Source organism: Trachymyrmex septentrionalis, unplaced genomic scaffold (genome assembly GCF_001594115.1).
Source record: "Trachymyrmex septentrionalis isolate Tsep2-gDNA-1 unplaced genomic scaffold, Tsep1.0 scaffold21, whole genome shotgun sequence".
NCBI lineage: Eukaryota > Metazoa > Arthropoda > Insecta > Hymenoptera > Formicidae > Trachymyrmex > Trachymyrmex septentrionalis.
Window position 1 is genome coordinate 1383130 of NW_017305288.1, and position 19375 is coordinate 1402504.

Genomic DNA, 19375 nt, shown 5'->3' on the forward strand with positions numbered 1-19375 from the left:
TAAGGGGGTCTTTTGGGGTCTTTTAAGGTAAGTTTAATTGTTTCTTTCATATACAAATGCTTATTAAATGTTTTTTTCTATTTTTTTTTAAGTATGAAAAAGCAAGAAAATAATTTGCGAAGAATATTAATAAATCTATCGCAAAGTATCTTTGCAATATCGTTGGATAATCTTTCTAATACTTTTTCCTCAATCTTAAAATATCCGGTTTAATGTATCACGAATTTTATGGTGCGATGAGTTTGTCTCATTGTCATTACATGGAATTTCCACGACCAGCCAACGACCATCAGCGAGTCCTCGAGTGTTTCTCAAGAGTACCGTGTAGAATGCAGGCGCAATCTCTGTATAGTATTATCTAAGCCATGGACCGTTACCCCCACCGACCTAAATGCACGCCGTATAAATGGTCAGAACACCTTCTAACCACTGTCAGTGAGCGTGTGCACCTAATCTTGCTTTTCTGCATCATCCTGCATCATTCTGTGAAAAGAGTGCGCGATATTTTTTATGCGATAATCTTTCGTATCATATAGCATCACTTATGATTTTTTTTGATTAATTACGGTATTCACTTTCGATGCGATGCATCTCGATGATTCGTATAATTGATGACCATCATGAGAAACAATAACAATGACTGTACAGAAATTCGATGCGAGACAGGTGATCGTCACAATTCTCTGCAATGAAATATAAATTAGTTGATCGAAACTAACAAAATCCAAATCAATAGTGTAAACTTAAAGTCATTGATCTAAATTATGAAGTGCGGATATTTCGGAGTTATTGAGTGGTCTCGCAAAATCGGATATCCAAGAGTGATTGAAGTATCGTGCTGGATGTTTATTTTATTAATTGTTTGTTCACGACGGACTCACTCATTGGCTTTTGATAATACAACGGATCTTTTTGTTCAAAAATGTGAAATGGAATGCGATTTAAAGAGAGATTATACAACTTGTGGCAAATATAAAGCCGCGAAATGGTTAAATACAATAGTGAGAGAAAAGGTACGTGTTTGCTATTTGTGATTACATAAAATTCGATTATATCCCAAAAATTAGAAATGAATAATCTACATTGCATAACGTTAACTGTAACAAAGAAGCAATTTAATTCTAATCCTAATTAATTCTGTATCTTGTTAACATTAAGATTGTAAGTGTGTATAAATTTTTAATTAAAAAAAAAGAATTATCAATATAAATTACATATCAATGTAAATTAGTTAATTAAAATAAATAATTATAATTCAGGAATTTAGTTACGGACCATTTCGAATAATAAGGATACCATCGATTCACAAGCAATCCTTTTTACCCTATTTGCCACGTTCTCGGGCATTTAAAAGTGGTATAACAGAAGCTCTGAACTTTGTTAGAGACAGTGTAGAGGATTTATTGACAAAACGTGCCATTGTATATACGATAGACAACTCGGCAGTTGCCACAGGTGCCAGAGACTTCTCTTCGAATTTGATGTTTATGGATGAGGATGAACTTGAGCGGCTAAAGGATAGCAAAGAACCGGAAGGTAAAATCTTATTAGAATGATGACTGAATAATAAAATATTTAACAATTTTTTTCTCTTATATTGTTTTTTACAATTTCTTTTTCTAGTTATTCGGTCGAATATTTTTATCTATGTTAAATATAATAAACTGATGATGAATATTGTAGAGTGCTTTATTTTTTCTTGAAGTTCTGAAAAAATCCTGAAAATTCTTATAATGATATATTGATCTCTTGGCAATAACAAAGAAAAGGTGTACTTACTGTTCTATGTAACGGAATGTTTTTGATGTGTCCGAGCGTAATTATAGTTTCTATTGTACTTTATTTCGGATAACGTTACACGTAACAAGTAATCATTGTAAAAACTATGCAATCTGTTACAATGTGCTATATATTTGAAAAAAGCGATGAACGGCGAAATGGCAGAGTTGACTACCTTATATTTCCTGTAACGGCAACGATGTCAACAGTTGCATAGTCTGTAATAATATTTGACGATTTTTGAGAAAGAGAAAATTTATGAATTATATTCGTTTTACAGGCGATTGGCGAATTTTCAAGAAGAAGAAAAATATTATCTTCCCTATTCTTATATTATTAAATTTAATAAAACTGAAACTATTGCTGTTACCAATTTTCCTAGGAGTTCATTTTATCAAAAAACTTCTCGTACTTGGATCATTAATTTTACCATCAGTATTCGCCCATTTAAAGATTTGCAAAGTACAACATCCTCACGCGCATCATGCACATCCTTTTCATCTGTGGTCCACTGCAGCGGACACAACAGCAGATTATCCAACAGGTAAGGGTATATTAAAAATATTTTTTGTCTTTGACAAAAATACTATGCTTTCTAAACAAGTTATAGTCTGTACCATTGGTATAGACTATAACTTGTTTAGGTATCTATATACCAAATTATAGGTATATAGACATATATTTATTATGTTTGGTAAAATTTTAAATAAAACGAACGGTGCGAAAAGAATAATGGATATTCAAAAATTGTGATTCTTTTATTCGTTATATTCATGTTTAAAAATAGTATTAGAAATTCGTTTTATATAATAAAAATTTTTTGTTTATTTTATGTGTTGTTAAGTTATATATGCTAATATGTATGAAAAAATTTTCTTATCGAATAAAAATAACTGGCACATCCTAGTGATAGTTTGCACGATTATATGTTATGTAGGCTAAGTTAAGATAGCGTCGCTCAGCTGTAACAGCTGATACATCTTTATAGATCAATACACATGACATATTTATGTTGGGATAAACATATTTGATATTGGCCAACAGCGACAAGTATTACATTTGAAACAGCTGTCAGTGTACGTTATATGATAGTGTTTTATATTTGACACATTTATATTTAATAATTCCTTTAAATCTTTAACGTCATGTAGCGTATCACAAATCTTTGACATCAATAATACTGAATCTTTTCTTATACAAAATTGGCACATTCGAATAAAGATCTTTATATATCTATTTGTTAAAAAATATCATAAACTTGTAATATGCATTTTGACATTTTCTTTGCAGGATACGGAACGGATGACAGTAATTGGCATAGAAACGATTATCAGTTGGGATATCCGAGTTATCAAATACTTCGTAATCCTTATGGGTGAAAATATACCAGAGTAATTCATGATCATCAACGATAATATCGTATTTGTTTAGAAAGATTATCTTCTGATAATCTTTCGAAGGCGAGTCAATTGCATAGTAGCACGCGAAATAACACTTCAACAAGTAGTACAATTACGATTAATCTAATTGTGATCCGTGTATTTGATCTTAGTAATTTCCTGTAAAATTACTCATGGCAATCACGGTGAATGGATATGCACTGAATGAACGTCGCCAAACGCTTATCTCGGCTACGCTCGTTCGTCGCTTATTCTAGCAAAGAACACTCGTGAAATAACTTTCACATAGTTTACCGTTATTTGAGGAACGTATTGATATATTTTAACCTTTGCAGCTCGCGAGTTTTGAGAAAGGATAAGATGTTAAGGATACATCCGGCTTTTTCTTAAAACCCGCATTAACGGGGACGCGAAAGAGCATAAAATACCTGTAATAATTTTTTAGAACATTAATTTCTACAACTTTCTATCTTTTATCTCTCGTTTTATATTATTTATTGTTAATTTTACATCAAGATGATATCGGTGATATATCGTTGCTGATTAGCTTTGATTAGATTTTTCTATAACTTGATGTTATTAATGAAAGCTATTACAACTGCAAAACTAACTTTCTAGAAGATTATTTACACAACTGAATGCAACTGCCAAAAAAAATGCAGTTGCACTATTTTTTATTGACACTATTAAATTATGAATATTTATGGTAAAGTAATTAAATTACAGTATAGTCAGCGGTATAGTCAAGTGTGGAGCTCATCCAAGTTCAATTATCTTCGCTTATTTTTCTAATTGTTTTCTAATAACAACAATATATGATTACGATATAGCGCAAAGTATCTACTAATTTTTTACCAAAAGTATTCGGCGTGCTTGTTTCTCACACCGGACCGTCTTTCCTCAAATTTCAAAGTGAAAAATCGTAAAATCCTGCCACTCCATGGCAGGAGGACCATTTGTGGTCAAGGTCACTCGACCGAGTACGATGGCCCCTCTACTGACCTACTGACAGATTTGGACAAGCGCCCAGTTTGTAGCTCAAACGCGTTCACGAGCCAACTCCTGTGTCGCTGTTATGCGTCTGTGCGTCTACCTTGACCGTGTGTGTCGTGTATACATACAAACATGTGACCCATGCACGAGTCGATCGAAGACCGTTATTGACTCGCGGACAGTACACGGCGAGAGCCCAGTTATCGTCGACTTGTCGACACATATTTTAGGCTCCAGATGATGAATTTACAATTGATGAATTTTGCTCTCACCCTTTCCCTTCTTCAATACGCTTTTCTTGAACCCATCACGTGTTCATCGATAGGATTAATCTTAGTTTCCCGGCGATGAAGTTTTTTTTTCATCGGACTTCCCAACGCGAGTCTTTGAAGAAGTCTAGTCTGACGTAAACCCGATTTTTCTCATAAAGAATGCATTTTTCACATACTATTACGATTTTTAATATCTTTTATTGCAAGAAATAAATATTGTATGTCATACGAGACGTGTGTTATAGAATAATAAAAAGACACGCTTGACTTTGATGGCAAGCGATAAAGTGACAACAATGCTTGGGCTCCACGGCACAATAGGAAACGCGAATCGGAAGCGACACATTGCGCATCGCTGCAGGATAGGCACGATCGATACGCAACGTGCACTCGTCCGCGGCAACTCGACCGTTACGTTCTTACGTTATATACGAACGAAAAAAGTCGCATTAATGTAACGGACCATCGTTCATGTCACGGCGTTCGACTTGCGTATCTACGTCGAACGTATTTCCTGCATATTGTATGATTCGTATGTATTTGATTCATGCGCACGTATGGCGAAGACGATTCTGAGTGGTGTGCGTTAAATACCGGAGGTACTTCTCGAGATGCCACAGATGAAGTTCACAGAAAGCAAAGCCTCGTGAACAATTGTTGGTCTAGCTTAAATGGAACAGTCCTTCCATTTTCTTAAATGAACATTGCTTTTTGCGGAAGTCAATCAAATTTATGTTACGATGGACGATTGACCTCTAGAAAAAAAAAAAAGATATTATTTCGCGGCAGAATTTCAATTTTATCACATAAGAAATACTGTATGTCAGGTTTTAGTACCGCTTGTGATTATGATGTACACTATGTGTATGAATAAATTTCAATAAAATAAGTGTAAACAAAAAAAAAAGTTTTTGTAAACGTTGATAATCATTTGTTTTGCATTTTAATTTTCCGTCCTTTGAAATTTTTCAACATTTAGTGAAACCGAGTTGTATGTTTAACATTATGTTATTTCTCATTTGGATGTGTGCGTATATGTATGCGTGTGTGCGTATGCGCACGATTATAGTTATAAAAGAAAATAATATTGTCGAGTATAATTAAATAGTTTTCTACTTTCCTTTCCTTAATTGAATTGTGATATTCTTAAGAATGTTTTTCTTTGTTTTATTAACAGACCAATGATAAAAGATTGTAATCACATCACACATTTATTCATACATACTTCACATGTTAATATAAAAATATTTATAAGAAATAATACAGATTTTTCTTTATTACTTCAATGTGTTTAAAGATAAATTATTTTCTTTATAAATTCTTGATTAAAATAATTAATTTCAATGCAATGAGTCGGGTATGCTCCTTTTTGTTTATTGTCAGATATGAGTACCAATACTTGGTAAGAATCTCTCTCTCTCTCTCTCTCTCTCTCTCTCTCTCTCTCTCCTCTCTATGAAAATTATAATAAAAATAAAAACACGGAGAATGTATGTACAATACCCACGTTTTTAAGAAACAAGCGAACGATTCTATAGGTGTCACCGACTTGAACGTGAAACTGAAGCCAAAAGAAGTAACACACTGGCCTGTGTGACCTTCTTCTTATAAAAAGAATACATTTTTGCATAAGGAAATTTGATCAAAAATTTTAGTTTAAATTGTAAATATTACAGAATGCCGATAAAAAGTTATAAATTATTATGAAAATATGTTCTGAGTTTGTAAAGACAAAAAAGAAACCCCCCTCCCATGTTCATTTTTAAATTAATTACTTCCTTACAATTTAAAATATTCACATAAAAGCTGCATTTGAATTTTATAGAATTATTACTAGCACAGTACTAATTTTTTTATGAATAAAATTAAAATGTTATGTTTTGTTTTACTTATACAAGCATTTAGTAATTTACGATGCAAAGTTTGTCGGCTATAAAGCTCTAAAAAATTTGTTTTTGTTTGACAATATTGACAGCATTCTATAACATGCTCGTAAAGATTCTTTTGTGTTATAACGGATTCCTTCTGTCAATGTCCATTAATAAATAGTACTTTGAAACACGGTAATCACGGTATACACATGTATACCGTGATTACCGTCAAATGTAAATGATAATCATTTTATAATAATTGAATCATTTGTCATATCTACCAAATAAAAGATTGACTAACATGTTGATGTAGACGAAACCCAAAATTATTACGTAAACCAGTTTTTCGGAGGTCACAAATATTATCTGGGATCGGTAGATTTCCGAGAAAACATAAGAGAAATCGTTTATAAAGGTGTGCAACCGCGATTGAACTCGTGACTAATTTGATTGGACTTGAACGAGTGATCTTTGCTGACGTCATAACCGAAGATAGTTTCCATATGAAAAGTAGATCACACGAAAGAGATTTTAAAAAATCGCTACTTTTTGCTCTTGACAATTAAACGGATCTAAAGTAGTTTTAATTGATCAAGCTGTCTTTTTGTTGCTATAAAAAATTATATATTTCCTACAAGAAATTGTTGTAGAAGTGTTTAGAATCGCATCCTCGTTCTAAAAGATTTCATTTAGGATAAGAATAGATTTATTAATAATTTTCAGTTAGAGTTAGGAAAAAGTTTTGATTTGTCATTATATTGTACTTTACTCTATTTTTCTTATTTCTCTGAAATAATATAAAAGCTATTGTAGAGCAGAGGTAATCTCGACGAAAAATATATAGACTAAAAACCAACTGGGAGTTCTTAGATCAGCTTAGATTTATTTCGATCATCCCCTCATATATAATTTAGCCCTCCTGTTTGCTCTTTTTCTTCCTTTTCCCTTTCTCCTCGATTAAATTAAGATCTATTTATTAGCGAATTGTCTTGGAGAATCATCTCCTGTACCATTGGGCGGCATCTCGTCAGGCTCATTGAACTGGCCGATCTGGACATTCCGCCGAAATACCGCCAAGTGAAATCGTCGTGTGGAATATGTTTTCTTTAAATAATATATAGACCTGCGACGAATTCAATTGAAATGAGAAAAATTCCCCCTCGACTAACAGTTATATTTGCAATTCTTCCTTGGAAGAAGGGTAGCTCCTAAACCGAATGGCGGGAAGGGAACGGACGAATGAACGAACGTGGTGAGCAAGGAAGGCGGAAAGGGGAATGGATAGAAGGACGGACAGACGGATGGCCGGGTAACCCAGATTGGGTCAGCCGAGCCGATCCTACGGAGACCGGCTGCCAGTATAGTATCGGACGTCGTACACGATTCCGACTTTTCTGGCCGCTTGATTATTCAGGCGCGCATAGTCGACCGGCCGTTTTTCAATATTAAAAGAAGTCCGGTTACTTGAAATTGACACCGATCACTTAGTCTAAGTGCAGGCAAGTTGTTGATGTCAGAGATATATTGTGAAAGTGAGTATAAAAGCATTTACAACAAGAAATACTGACTAATAACTTTCTATAAATAGTTATGTGTATTTTATTGGTGAATAAAAATTACGTTTAGCATGTACATGCGGGAAAATGCATAGATAGAGCATTGTTAATGAGATTGTATTAAAGTCATTTGGTGAAAGAACACTCGTATAACCGTACACTTATATACCAGTTATGAATTCTAACTGCACACGTGCGCATAGTTAGATCTTTAAAGACTAAATTATGACTTAGATTAATGTATACACATGTATATATTTTTTGAGATTTTTTTATTTTTACATTTTATCGTACTATGTGTATATATGTAAATATACACATAATTTCTTAATAAAGCAAAAGATTATGAGATACAGATTTGTTTTATCAAATTAAATTTTTCTTTATTTAATTTTATATATGAACAATTTAATTAAAAAGTATTTATAAAATATATATCATTTGTTATTCTGATAATTTGTTTAATCTGAAAATACGTATCAAGAAAAATTGAGATAATACAGTATTATAAATAATATTAATATAATAGTGCAATATTTAAGATTAATAAGAAATAAATTTTCAATAATTAGTTGTGTCGATTGACTTTAAAAAACATAATTAAAATAAAAGTTTTCAAAAATAACGAATAGTTTATGCAGATATCGACAAATTGCAGTTGAGTAACAGAATTGGTTTAATTAATCAATCACAAATGTTTAACAGAATGTTTAATCTTTGCGTACAGTTCACCCGCATGAATAAAAGAATCAGCTGATTGTTTTCGGTGACACAACATACGTGCAGATTTAACATAATCGAATTTTATCACATTTACAGAGTACTATGTTATTATTAGCTTACTTAATCATTTGAATAATATTTGTTTATTAGTATTATTATGTATTTTCTTTTTATATGATTTCATAATTGTGAAATCTCTCTCTCTCTCTCTCTCTCAATAAAGTCTTCGAAATATAACGTAAAAATATAAATCGATAGAATTAGATATTAATAAATAGACAGATATTAATTATTTCCAAATGAATAATTTTACGTTCAATTCATTCAATAGGCTTTCTAAAAGAAAAGCAATACAAAATTATTTTATGTATTTGTGTCTAAAGAAATTTATTTTTCAGACTTTTAAGTCTTGTACTTATCTGTTTTTTTTTTCTTTATCGATTTTTCAATTACGTATATAGTTTTTTACTTTTGCGCTTGTACTGTAACAATTGTTATTTTATACATTCGATCTTAAAGTTTCTTATTCTTGTTGTGTTTTCACTTATTTATCTTATTTTAGAAAACGGAGCCCGCAGGTCGAGATGCAGTTCTCCTCATGTAATAACTGTAGCTAGCCAATAGATAAGCGCCTGGTGCCTTTTTCATGGATTGGACAATGGCAAAAGGGAGGATAGCCATAATATTCTCGATTGTGTTCCTGGCTATTGCGTGCGACATTCATTCTGTCGTGGGGGTCAAGGTCTACGCGGAGGTTGCGTCCTTGAACGAGACCGCGTGGAACGATGATGATATCGTCGAGGAGAACGAGGTGCCGCTTTCTCAAGAATCTAAAAATAAAATTGACAAACTGTTGCGTGATCATCCGCACAATATGCATGGAAAACCAACGAAATTCGATATCGAAGACGACAAATCGAATTATCAGATTGAGCCGACGAGAATAGCTAATGTTACAGCTAATCCAATTGAAATGAATTCGTTGACCAATCAATCTCTGTCAAATTCAACAGAATGCAAAGGAAAGCTCACGGTTTCTTGTATACGGAAGGATTTCTCGAACTTTTTAGATCAACTTTCGAGGGTTGATACGTATAATGTAACAGAATCTGTGCAGATTATAAGAAACCCTGAAGTCAACGTTACGTGCAACGGTCGAAAGAAAAATGATGCGGATTTAAATCTTTTGGATAAGGTTCATCGTTATGCCAGGACACACGTGATGAAGATACAGCTGAATAAGGATCTCAGTCTCGCCAGGAAAGCCAGGACGTTCTTCGGTTGTGAGTTTCTAGACCGCTTGCTACAGATTTTTGTCGCGTGTGTACTAGTGCCGTTACTTTTGTCGACGCGAAAGGTGGATTTTCTAAAACTGCGATCGTTTATATTGAGCGACATAGTATCTATTTTTATTACCTATATTATGCGATGCTTACTGCAAAGCAATTGCGTAATCTCTAATTGATACGTAGTGAAAGTAATCGAGCAGTTTACTAGAAAGGAAATTATTTCGTAGAAAATAACGCGACCTTTTTCTATTTCCACCTTTCAACTTGATTTTCAAGATATTTTTATAATGCTTTTATAGAAATGCAGTTTTTCCAAACATTTGTCCTAAAAGAAAATGATTCTCTTTATAAAAATGAATTATTTAATTCTTTTAACTACCTGATAAGCGACGAATCTAGTACGCTCGTAAGCACGATCTGGCATAAATAAAATTAGGGTGTGAGAGAAAGCTTTAACTTCATGAATTGGCTTTTTGGAGTTAAATCAAGTAACGAGGTTGGGTCCATGCTAATTGGCAAAAATGCAAACTAAACCAGCGATAAAAACGGGTATGAGGAAAAACGAGGCGTGTAACATTGTGCGAGCAGTCAAATTAATTATAATTACGGTGAATATTTTTTTATTCACACGTGGAGTGTGTTTCAGCAAAATGCGTGGCACGTGGAGTTGGAGTGGGAGAATATGAAAAAAGATGCTGCTTGCAGCATGGCTTTCAGGGCTAACCGCAGGGCTTTAACGAGCTGGTACTTTTGCTTTCAGCCGTGTTTCAGGGAAAGAGTACCTTTTTAACAGGATTCGGGCTTGGTTTTCTAGCATTTGGTCTGAAGAAACTATTGCTACCCTTATTCTTCGGCGTACAAATAATTAAGAGTGTGCTACTTGCTCTCTTCCTACCCAGTATCATCGGCAGTATTGGTAATATCGTTGGAAAAGGTACGTATATTTTGCAATTAGTAAATCTTATTACAAGCATATTATAAATATTTAAAAACAATTTGTAATGATTGGTATAACTATCATTATATTTTATTTCTTTATCAAAGAATATGCTATACACACATATACGTGTAGTAGACGGTAAGTGTCTAATCGATGTTAATCAATATTAGCGTGTAATTATTCAATATCGAACAATTAATAAGTTTTAGCAATTCAAGTAGCTTTAGAGATTATAACTTTATAATATAATTGTTGATTTTTCAATCGAATTTTATTTTTGTGTAAGCATGGAAGGTTTAGAAAATTGAAAAAATTAATATTAGAAATTAAAAAACAGCACATATATGTATATATAAAAGATGTAGAAATCAAATCTTATTGAGAAAACAGTTTCTCCATAGAATTTCTCTATAGAAAATAGTCTTTTGTATTCTTGCAAGAATTCACATAGTAGCATTAATATTAATTGAGAAAGCTGAACTAAAAGTGTAAATACATGTTACGCATAAATTCCAGGTGTTTCCTCTTTCGCGCAATCTTCGCATCCCGCGCCCGTGGCGGCATCGGAAGAGAATTTCGAGTTTAAAGATAACTCCGATCTTTATAACGATGATTATCTGACGCGACAACCGGTAGGCACGTTACCAGCATCCGCCATGTACGACGAGAGTATGATGCAGACACAGAAAACTCCGGATATTGCGTCCCGCTATGGATTCGTCGATTCGAGAATATCTCACGCAAATGCGCTTTCGGATCGTTACTATACGCGACACGTGGCTGCACATGGACTTTCTAAACCACAAGATTTTAAGGTGAGCTTTTTGAATAAGTAATACACGATTTTTAATTGGTTGCGTTCGGCAGAAAAAACTGATCAAGTAAGCGCTCAGGGATATTCTTTGATTTGATTGGTTCGTACGCTTATCCAGTAAAGAACTCTAAAGGTAAGAATCAATCATATTAAATCATTGATCAGTTTTCTTTGCTGAACGCAGCCAATTACTCGCAGATCTTATATATTTTCTTGTCACAAAGTAAATAAATGGCTTCCAAGTCACTGCACTACTTTCTTTTCTTTTTTTTTTTTGTACTCGGATAATGTTATCCATACATTTAATAAGGAAGTTTAATCGAAACTATATATATTAATTGTCAGGACCTTTCTTATTAATAGTTAATTAATGGAATTCTTGATTATGTAATAGTAATAATTCTTACCGAATGATTGCAACTGGATAGGATCAGAAAATGCAGCTGTTGATTCGTACATGTTACCGTCGCATTAATAGTCGCATTAATAATCGCGCATAATCATGAAAGAATTGTCTGTTAACATTTGACTCAATAATGAAATGGGTAAGTATGCCATAAGAATACCTTTGTCTTTTTTTTTATGCTGCAACTTTTTCTCATCATCAATGAATAGAGAGGACCGTGCTTTCCACTTTTGATACCATTCGACTATTGACATTGGTCATTGAGATTCACGTCGTTGCGACCCACTTCTTTGTTTGCTTCGTTTTTTAACTCAATCGGCGCCTAGCTGCACGCGTAACGGATACAGTGACCATTACGTAGCTGTAAACACGCATATTGATTATTGGCGGTAGGTCTTTCACGAGATACCAACGAGCTCTTTGCTGTTGACGAACTACGACCCGTTCTACTCACCCCTGCTGTCACGTCTGGACGCCGTTTTCTCTCGCCTCGGACACAACACGGAAGGCTGCAGGGAGTACGCAGTGTGCGCGATGTATCGGAGCCCCGCGCGTTATGCGCCATATTCAAACCTGGTCTCTGCTCAGCTGTCTAGGGAGTTAAACGAGCTGAGGAAACCCAGCAGCGACAATCCCGACGTTCTACGTTTCTTCAGATACATGAAATCCGCCAAGGATGGCCAGGATGGCGTCAAGTGCGAAGAGATTTATGCGAATTGTGCGAACGCTCGTGAAGATCAGACCTTAAAGCAAAATCAAGCGATGCTTGCGACGTATCAAGATATCAATAAGCTCGTTCAGGCCAGAAAGATTTGAGAACGTTATAATTTACTTTTGTCGTTGCTATTATTAATTGCAAACGTGATAAAAAAAGAAGACGCGTCTCATATCGCTTCATCGAATACACGAGCTTTAGGAGCAGTGGCTTATATAGTTCTGATCGGATGCACTAGTGCAATTGCCAAAAAGATTTAGCGTTTGCTCTAACGATTGAACGTTCATTCATAGATTTTGCGCGCAAGTAAAGTTCGTAGGTATTCTTAGTGGTGGATTATTACGGTCGAAGCGCTCATTCGGAGAGCTTTAAGATGCAAAACGTCAAGTTTTTTTCCCCAAAAACTTGATTAACTTTTAGTCAAAGTTTAAGATGAAAAACAATATTTAAATATTTTTGAAATTGTTTCAATTTTGGAATAGCGTCTTAGATAAGAGATTCTGAAATTAATTTGCATTTGGGGCCCTTGAGACAGTTTTAATTCGCCATTGTTTGAATCTTCAACTTCTCAAAACTAAACAAGCTCTTGATGGTACCATACACATTTTTCTAAATTATCGTTTGTAGCAAGAGCGCGATGTCGAGTGTGTAAACGTGTTAGAATATGTAAACCTGTCAGATCTTAGAACTTTTATTTTTTTTTTCAAGAAATTAAATTTATAATTAAAACGTTTTATAAATAATTAGGATATATTTTTTTGAGATTGTTAAAATTGTATTGAAGTTATAAATGCATGTTTTTTTTATAATTGTTGACGTTATTTAAACTTAGCTTTAAAATATGTTTCACAACATTTTCTTGCATATAAACTACTAAATTCAATGAAAGTGCATTATAGAAATAGGGAACGTTTTACATAGAACAAAACATTCGATTATGGCATAATTGTGAGCAAGCCAGTATTATTTTCTAAGTATCTTGGAAAATAGAAACTGTGTTGATACAATCAAGAACATCAATTTACACATAATAATATTTCGCTTTAGATTACGAGACGAGTACATGTGATTTAATCTACTTCTCACGTAATAAAGCGATTTTTGTATGAAAATAGAAATGAGTTCTGCTTATGATTTTAAATGAAAATATTAGAGAAATTTATTTTTTTGTAAACAATCTTGAAATATTTACGATCAACAATTATGCTAAAAAATATTCTCATCAAGTTGAATTTGCTCAAAACTCTTGCAAATCTTAAAAAAATTGTAATAAATCAATTTTCTTAAATGGATATTTATACAAATGAATGTTCGGTAAATAATTTAATAACGTTAATAAATAATTATTTGATGAGTTGTGCAAAATACGACGTAATTAAGTTAAAAAATTATTGTATATTTAATTTATATTTATTTATCGAATACCATCGTGTACAAGATTTAATCTTACGATGGATGATAGTAACTCTGGATATTTATTTATTTATATAACGTGAGGATGAAGATGCTAATTTATATGTAATACGAGCGATAAACATGTTGCGCAGAGCGTATGTGTATTTAGATTAATTCTAATTTTATTCCAAAATTGCGATTATTCCATTAATTAAGTATTTATAAATTGATGTACAGACTGAGTACGTCAATAAAAGATTATGATGTCAGTTATATGAGTTTCTCCAAAGCAATGCGTCAGCATACGACATAATCAATTATGTAATCAAAATCCTATTTAGAACAGAAAGCGATAAAAAAAAGAACGAAAGAGAAAAAGAATTTTTTTAATTAACTTTAAAAACATGAATTACAACAACTACACGGAACAACGTGATAAATCGATTAAACCTTACAACAAACGAAATTCTGTATTAAATTCCGTGCACGTCACAGAAAAAAATGATGTTATCTCACATATATAGGAAAGTAATATAAATCAGCTCAGAAATCATATTATGACGCTGAACGATAGTGATTCAGGAATCATATTATGGCGCAAGAAAAAGAAATATCGGTAATAAAAAAGAATTGTGTTCCCTAATACGGCGATGACGCACGTTGGGTTGTATAAACCGGAGATGAAAGTACGTTGACTTCCTCCTACGTCGATGTACCTTCCGTCTCCGTTTCTCGAGTCTACCTAATTCCGGTTCTTATTCTGGACACTACTTTCACTTTCAATTTTTGTAAATCCTCCTGGTTGCCGTTCTGGGAACGACTTGCGGATCCTATCCCCTCTCTGTATTCGATGGTACACCCATATAAATACGAAGATAGTACGTGTGTCAAGGCGTCATATAACTTTTGGCTAAAACTGTGTTCAGTACGTTTTGTCAAGCTCGTTAAGTCAATCAGTATTAATCATTTTTAAAACGCTTGGCATTTTAATTTGTATAAATAATTCTTGCTTTATATAAATAATTCTTCCTTTAGTTTTCAATTAATAAGGTAAGTTATAATATAATCTAATGTAATTCCAATGATTTTTAGTTTTTGTCCCTTTTCTAGCAGTTTCCTTTATCAACTAGTTTGAAATTCGTTTTAATCTTATTCTTTTATCAATTTTTGGTTTATTCATCGTTTGTTTATAAGATCTTGCTCAGCTCATTGCTTCTAAAAGAAAAAATTCACCGTTATTGTTATAATTCCTAATAATGTTATGGAGCAACAATTTATTTTGCAATTTCGCAACTTAACTGAAAGATTTGTAGTTAGAAAGATGACTCTAGAGGTATAACATATATTACTACTATTACTTAAGTGGAATGCGCGCGTGATCAGAAATTGGAATCTGAAACCCGCTTGCTTTCGTCCTTTACTTCTGATTGGTGCGCTCATCTAACGGCACTTGGTGAACCAGTGCGTCGACTGCCAACAGTCGATCTCGCAGACTTGTAAGTGCTGTTTGAGAATCACCACGAGAACGTTTTTTGACAAGGATGTCGCGTAAGGAATATCGAATCACGATAATTTGACAGTTTGGTGAGACATCTGATCGTATTTTAACTTTTCTGTCTTCTTTCAAAAATCAATAACATGTTACTATATTTCGTTGTTACTATATTCCATGTTCAATAGTCATATAATTGTTTATTTTACACGTATATATTTAAAACATATGTATATAAAATATTTTAACTTTGATTTTGTTATTGCAAAATAAAAGTGTTGTTACAAACAAAAAAAAACAATTTATAATGATGAAATTAGTAATTTGCGCTAGTTTATACATCGTTTAAAACGGCAGGAAATGTTAATTGTATCGATATGTGTGATGTGTATTTCTTCTAATAATAGGAATATTTTACTAGAGAAATAATAATGAGTCGTGATTGCAGGTGGTGTAAAGAAAAGAGTAGAATGCAACTGCAGCGGTTGTTGGTAATTCTAGGAGCCCTTTTGGTATTGTCTTTGCTGGCATGTTGTCAGTCTACCGGGAAAGTTACTTTTCAGGATAGCGCTATCGAACATGAAGCAGATAAGCAAGATAAGGAAGGTATTTTAGTTTTCGAAATTATTTCTATTAAAATACACGGATATGTCTTATACAATTGTGCCAAGTGTACACGTGATAGTCGCAAAACAGACCGAGTATTTATAAATGTTTGTTAATAACTTTTAACAATACTTTTAGTTATATATGTTTTATTCATTACACAACTTCACTATCTAATTTTTTCGTGTTACATAATTTAAAATTTAAATTAAAAAAATATACTACATTTTTTACTATATTTTAATTGATAAAAATTTAAAAATTATTTTAATTTATTTTAATAAAAAATCAAAATTATATATAAATTTATAATTTCAGAGAATCTTAAAGAAATTACATCGCAACAAAGAGGATTTAATCCTGTTCAACATGTAGAAGATTTATTCAATTATATTGGTTTTGGAACTGGACGAAATGTTGATCCGTATTTGGCAAAGGTCAATGAACGTTGCTTAACTGGTGATTTAGCTGAATGTTTCAAGTCACGAGCGTTAAAATATTTTTCGGATTTTTTCGATCATGCTGAATATTCTTTAAATGATAACGTCCAAATTAAGCGAATGTCTGATCAAGTTGTAAGAGAAGTATATCGTCAGCCGTATGAATATTCTAACGATCCTAGGTATGTTATCTATATCTTTATAGGTATGAAAGTACATATAATTATATACCATATAATTATATATATAGACGTTTATTTTACATATAATGATTTTTATGTGCGTCTAAGAAATACGTAAATAATTTTTCTAAATGTATTGATAATATGTCGAGAGAATATATATTGCTCGAATTATTAAATAAATACTGCGATTTATAAATTAAAAGTAACATATGTTGATTAGATCCGATGAAACAGAATGGGATCAAATGATCAATTTTATGAAAAGAAAGTTGGAAAAGTTTGTTAAAACAATGTCTTTCGAATTGACTATTCCTGAAGAGGAGACTGATCTCAATGATGTATATAAACCAAGATTTTTGAACGAAATTGCTGATGAAATTGATACACTTGAGGATAAAAAGGATACACTATTCTGTAAGTATTTATTTGAAATTATTACACAAAAAAATGTTTTTAAATATTTATAATGATAAAGGTATTTGAGAAAATATTTGAAAAATTCAAAAGCGTAATATATACTCGTATGCAAACGATACTTGCAAATCCATTATTAAGTCTGAGCAATCTAAATCATTTATCAGAAAGTCTATCAGAAAGAAAAAATCAGAAAGAAAATTATTATTTTCTTTATTTTATTGTAGCAATTATTAATTCTTAATTTATAATCACATTTATGTATAATAAATATGCAGTAATAGAATGCCATTGTGTATCATAGTCAATTAATTTCTCGGTTTATTATGCAAAGTTAATGAAGATAATATTTTTATTTAATATTTTTATATATATTTGTGCAAAGTTAGTTCTTTCTGTCAGATAAATTATTCAAATTACTGAAATATAAAACGATTAATTAACAATAAATTAATTTAATTTAAAACTTAACTACTATATGTTTATTAAATGTTGTTTAATTGCTAAAGCTATTTATGTTAAAAACATAAAAGCAAGATTAGGTTACTTAAGTTATTTTAATTAATTAAATACTAAATTTTGAATTTGTTTTAGCTCGTCATCAACTCAGAAAATTTCTTATACCTTTCTTACTTGTCGTAAAGCTTTTCAAAATGAAACTTCTATTATTACTGCCTTTGATTTTGGGATTGGCTTCATTCAAGAAATTCCTTGGATTTTTGGCGATCGTCATACCTGGTCTAATAGGTTTCTTTAAGCTTTATAAACCGTATCAAAGTTATTATCCCCCAGTGTACACTAAAAACGGAGTTGCTCAACCTCATTATGAATCACATCCGAATTTTGATTATCATGGAGATCATTATGGAAATATAGATTCTTATAGTCATGATTTGGCATACCGAGGATATGAACATTATAAATCCTAATCTTTATTGATTTATTTATTACATTATTTCTAAAAAAGAAACAGATTATAATCAAATAGTTAAAAATAAACTTAATTATGAAGATTATTTATATACAAAATATATATTTTGATTAAAAAATATATGAAATTTAAATTATATTATTATAAAGCATATTTTTTATTTAGTTATTTATATTCAACATTAAGTTTTGTATATGTATATTAAACAATAACTTAAATATTTTGTATATATACATATAATTGAAGCGTGAATGTGTAAGAGAGATCATATATTCCTTTTTTCAATAAAATTGCTGAAATATAAGCCTGTTATTTGAATTTTATTATATTAATTTTTATATTTATCGGAACGTAAAAAATCTGTTTTTTACTTAATTTATGTATGCATTATTATGTGTATATATTTAAGTTAATTATGTATATGACTATATAACAATCCGTTTTTTATTAATTTGTGTTAATTATGTACATAATTAAAATTTCATGTCAATATCAATTTCATTGAATACATGTATATAAAATGTATATTAAAAGATATTCTATCTATATCTAATGTCGAAAATGTTTGAATCTTTCTATACACGTATATGTGTAATGTATACAACTGACTTTCTTATTGTCTTAGTTTCTACCTATTATTCCTGCGCTACTTTTATAGTATACGTTCGCAATTTCGAGAATCGATGCATAGTATCGCGTGATATGATTAATTTGTTTGTAAAAATTATAAGAATTATCGCAATTGGGTTAATAATTATGATATAAAATTAAGCAAAGGAGAACACGCTTAATTGTTTTCTGATCTGCTATTAAAATGAAAATAACGCATCTTTATTATAAGCTTTCTATAGAGTCTCCTCTAAGTGAAAACTTAAGAATTTATTATTGAAAGGATAAGGTAAAAGCCGTTCAGCAGTCTGTGCATTATAATATAGATGTATAAATTAAATGCTTTTAAAATTAAGTAGATAATTTAATATATTTAAAATAAAGTGAATAAATGATAGCATTTATTCATACATTTATACTTTCTTGGATTTTAATTTATTTAAAATTTAACTTAATATCAAACAACTTTTTAAATATTATTTTAACAGCCTTATTAAAAAAGAGTTCTAGAAATTATTTAAGATAATGCAATTATAAATCTATTT

At 31.6% G+C, this 19375-nt stretch overlaps 3 protein-coding genes across 5 annotated transcripts; all 3 read left to right on the top strand.

The window, feature by feature from the left end:
* Positions 1–764: 764 nt before the first annotated feature.
* LOC108747995 lies at positions 765–3671 on the top strand. The gene is made up of 4 exons (XM_018485938.1): positions 765–1013; positions 1260–1536; positions 2060–2323; positions 3070–3671. The coding sequence occupies exons 1-4, from the start codon at positions 765–767 to the stop codon at positions 3156–3158; spliced, it is 879 nt and encodes a 292-aa protein (XP_018341440.1). The 3' UTR covers positions 3159–3671.
* Positions 3672–7663: 3992 nt separating this feature from the next.
* On the top strand, positions 7664–13005 carry LOC108747996. 2 transcript variants are annotated; one of them, XM_018485939.1, is made up of 5 exons: positions 7664–7847; positions 9157–9877; positions 10644–10817; positions 11340–11638; positions 12437–13005. In XM_018485939.1, the coding sequence occupies exons 2-5, from the start codon at positions 9241–9243 to the stop codon at positions 12857–12859; spliced, it is 1533 nt and encodes a 510-aa protein (XP_018341441.1). In that variant the 5' UTR covers positions 7664–7847; positions 9157–9240; the 3' UTR covers positions 12860–13005. The 2 variants fall into 2 exon arrangements, with proteins under 2 accessions (XP_018341441.1, XP_018341442.1); XM_018485940.1 differs by having other exon boundaries at positions 10698–10817.
* Positions 13006–15173: 2168 nt separating this feature from the next.
* On the top strand, positions 15174–18219 carry LOC108748017. Of its 2 annotated transcripts, none has more exons than XM_018485962.1 (5): positions 15174–15203; positions 16094–16251; positions 16570–16873; positions 17097–17290; positions 17885–18219. In XM_018485962.1, exons 2-5 carry the CDS (start codon positions 16116–16118, stop codon positions 18217–18219), a joined length of 969 nt encoding a protein of 322 aa, XP_018341464.1. In that variant the 5' UTR covers positions 15174–15203; positions 16094–16115. The 2 variants fall into 2 exon arrangements, with proteins under 2 accessions (XP_018341464.1, XP_018341465.1); XM_018485963.1 differs by lacking the exon at positions 15174–15203 and adding an exon at positions 15510–15737.
* Positions 18220–19375: the final 1156 nt, after the last annotated feature.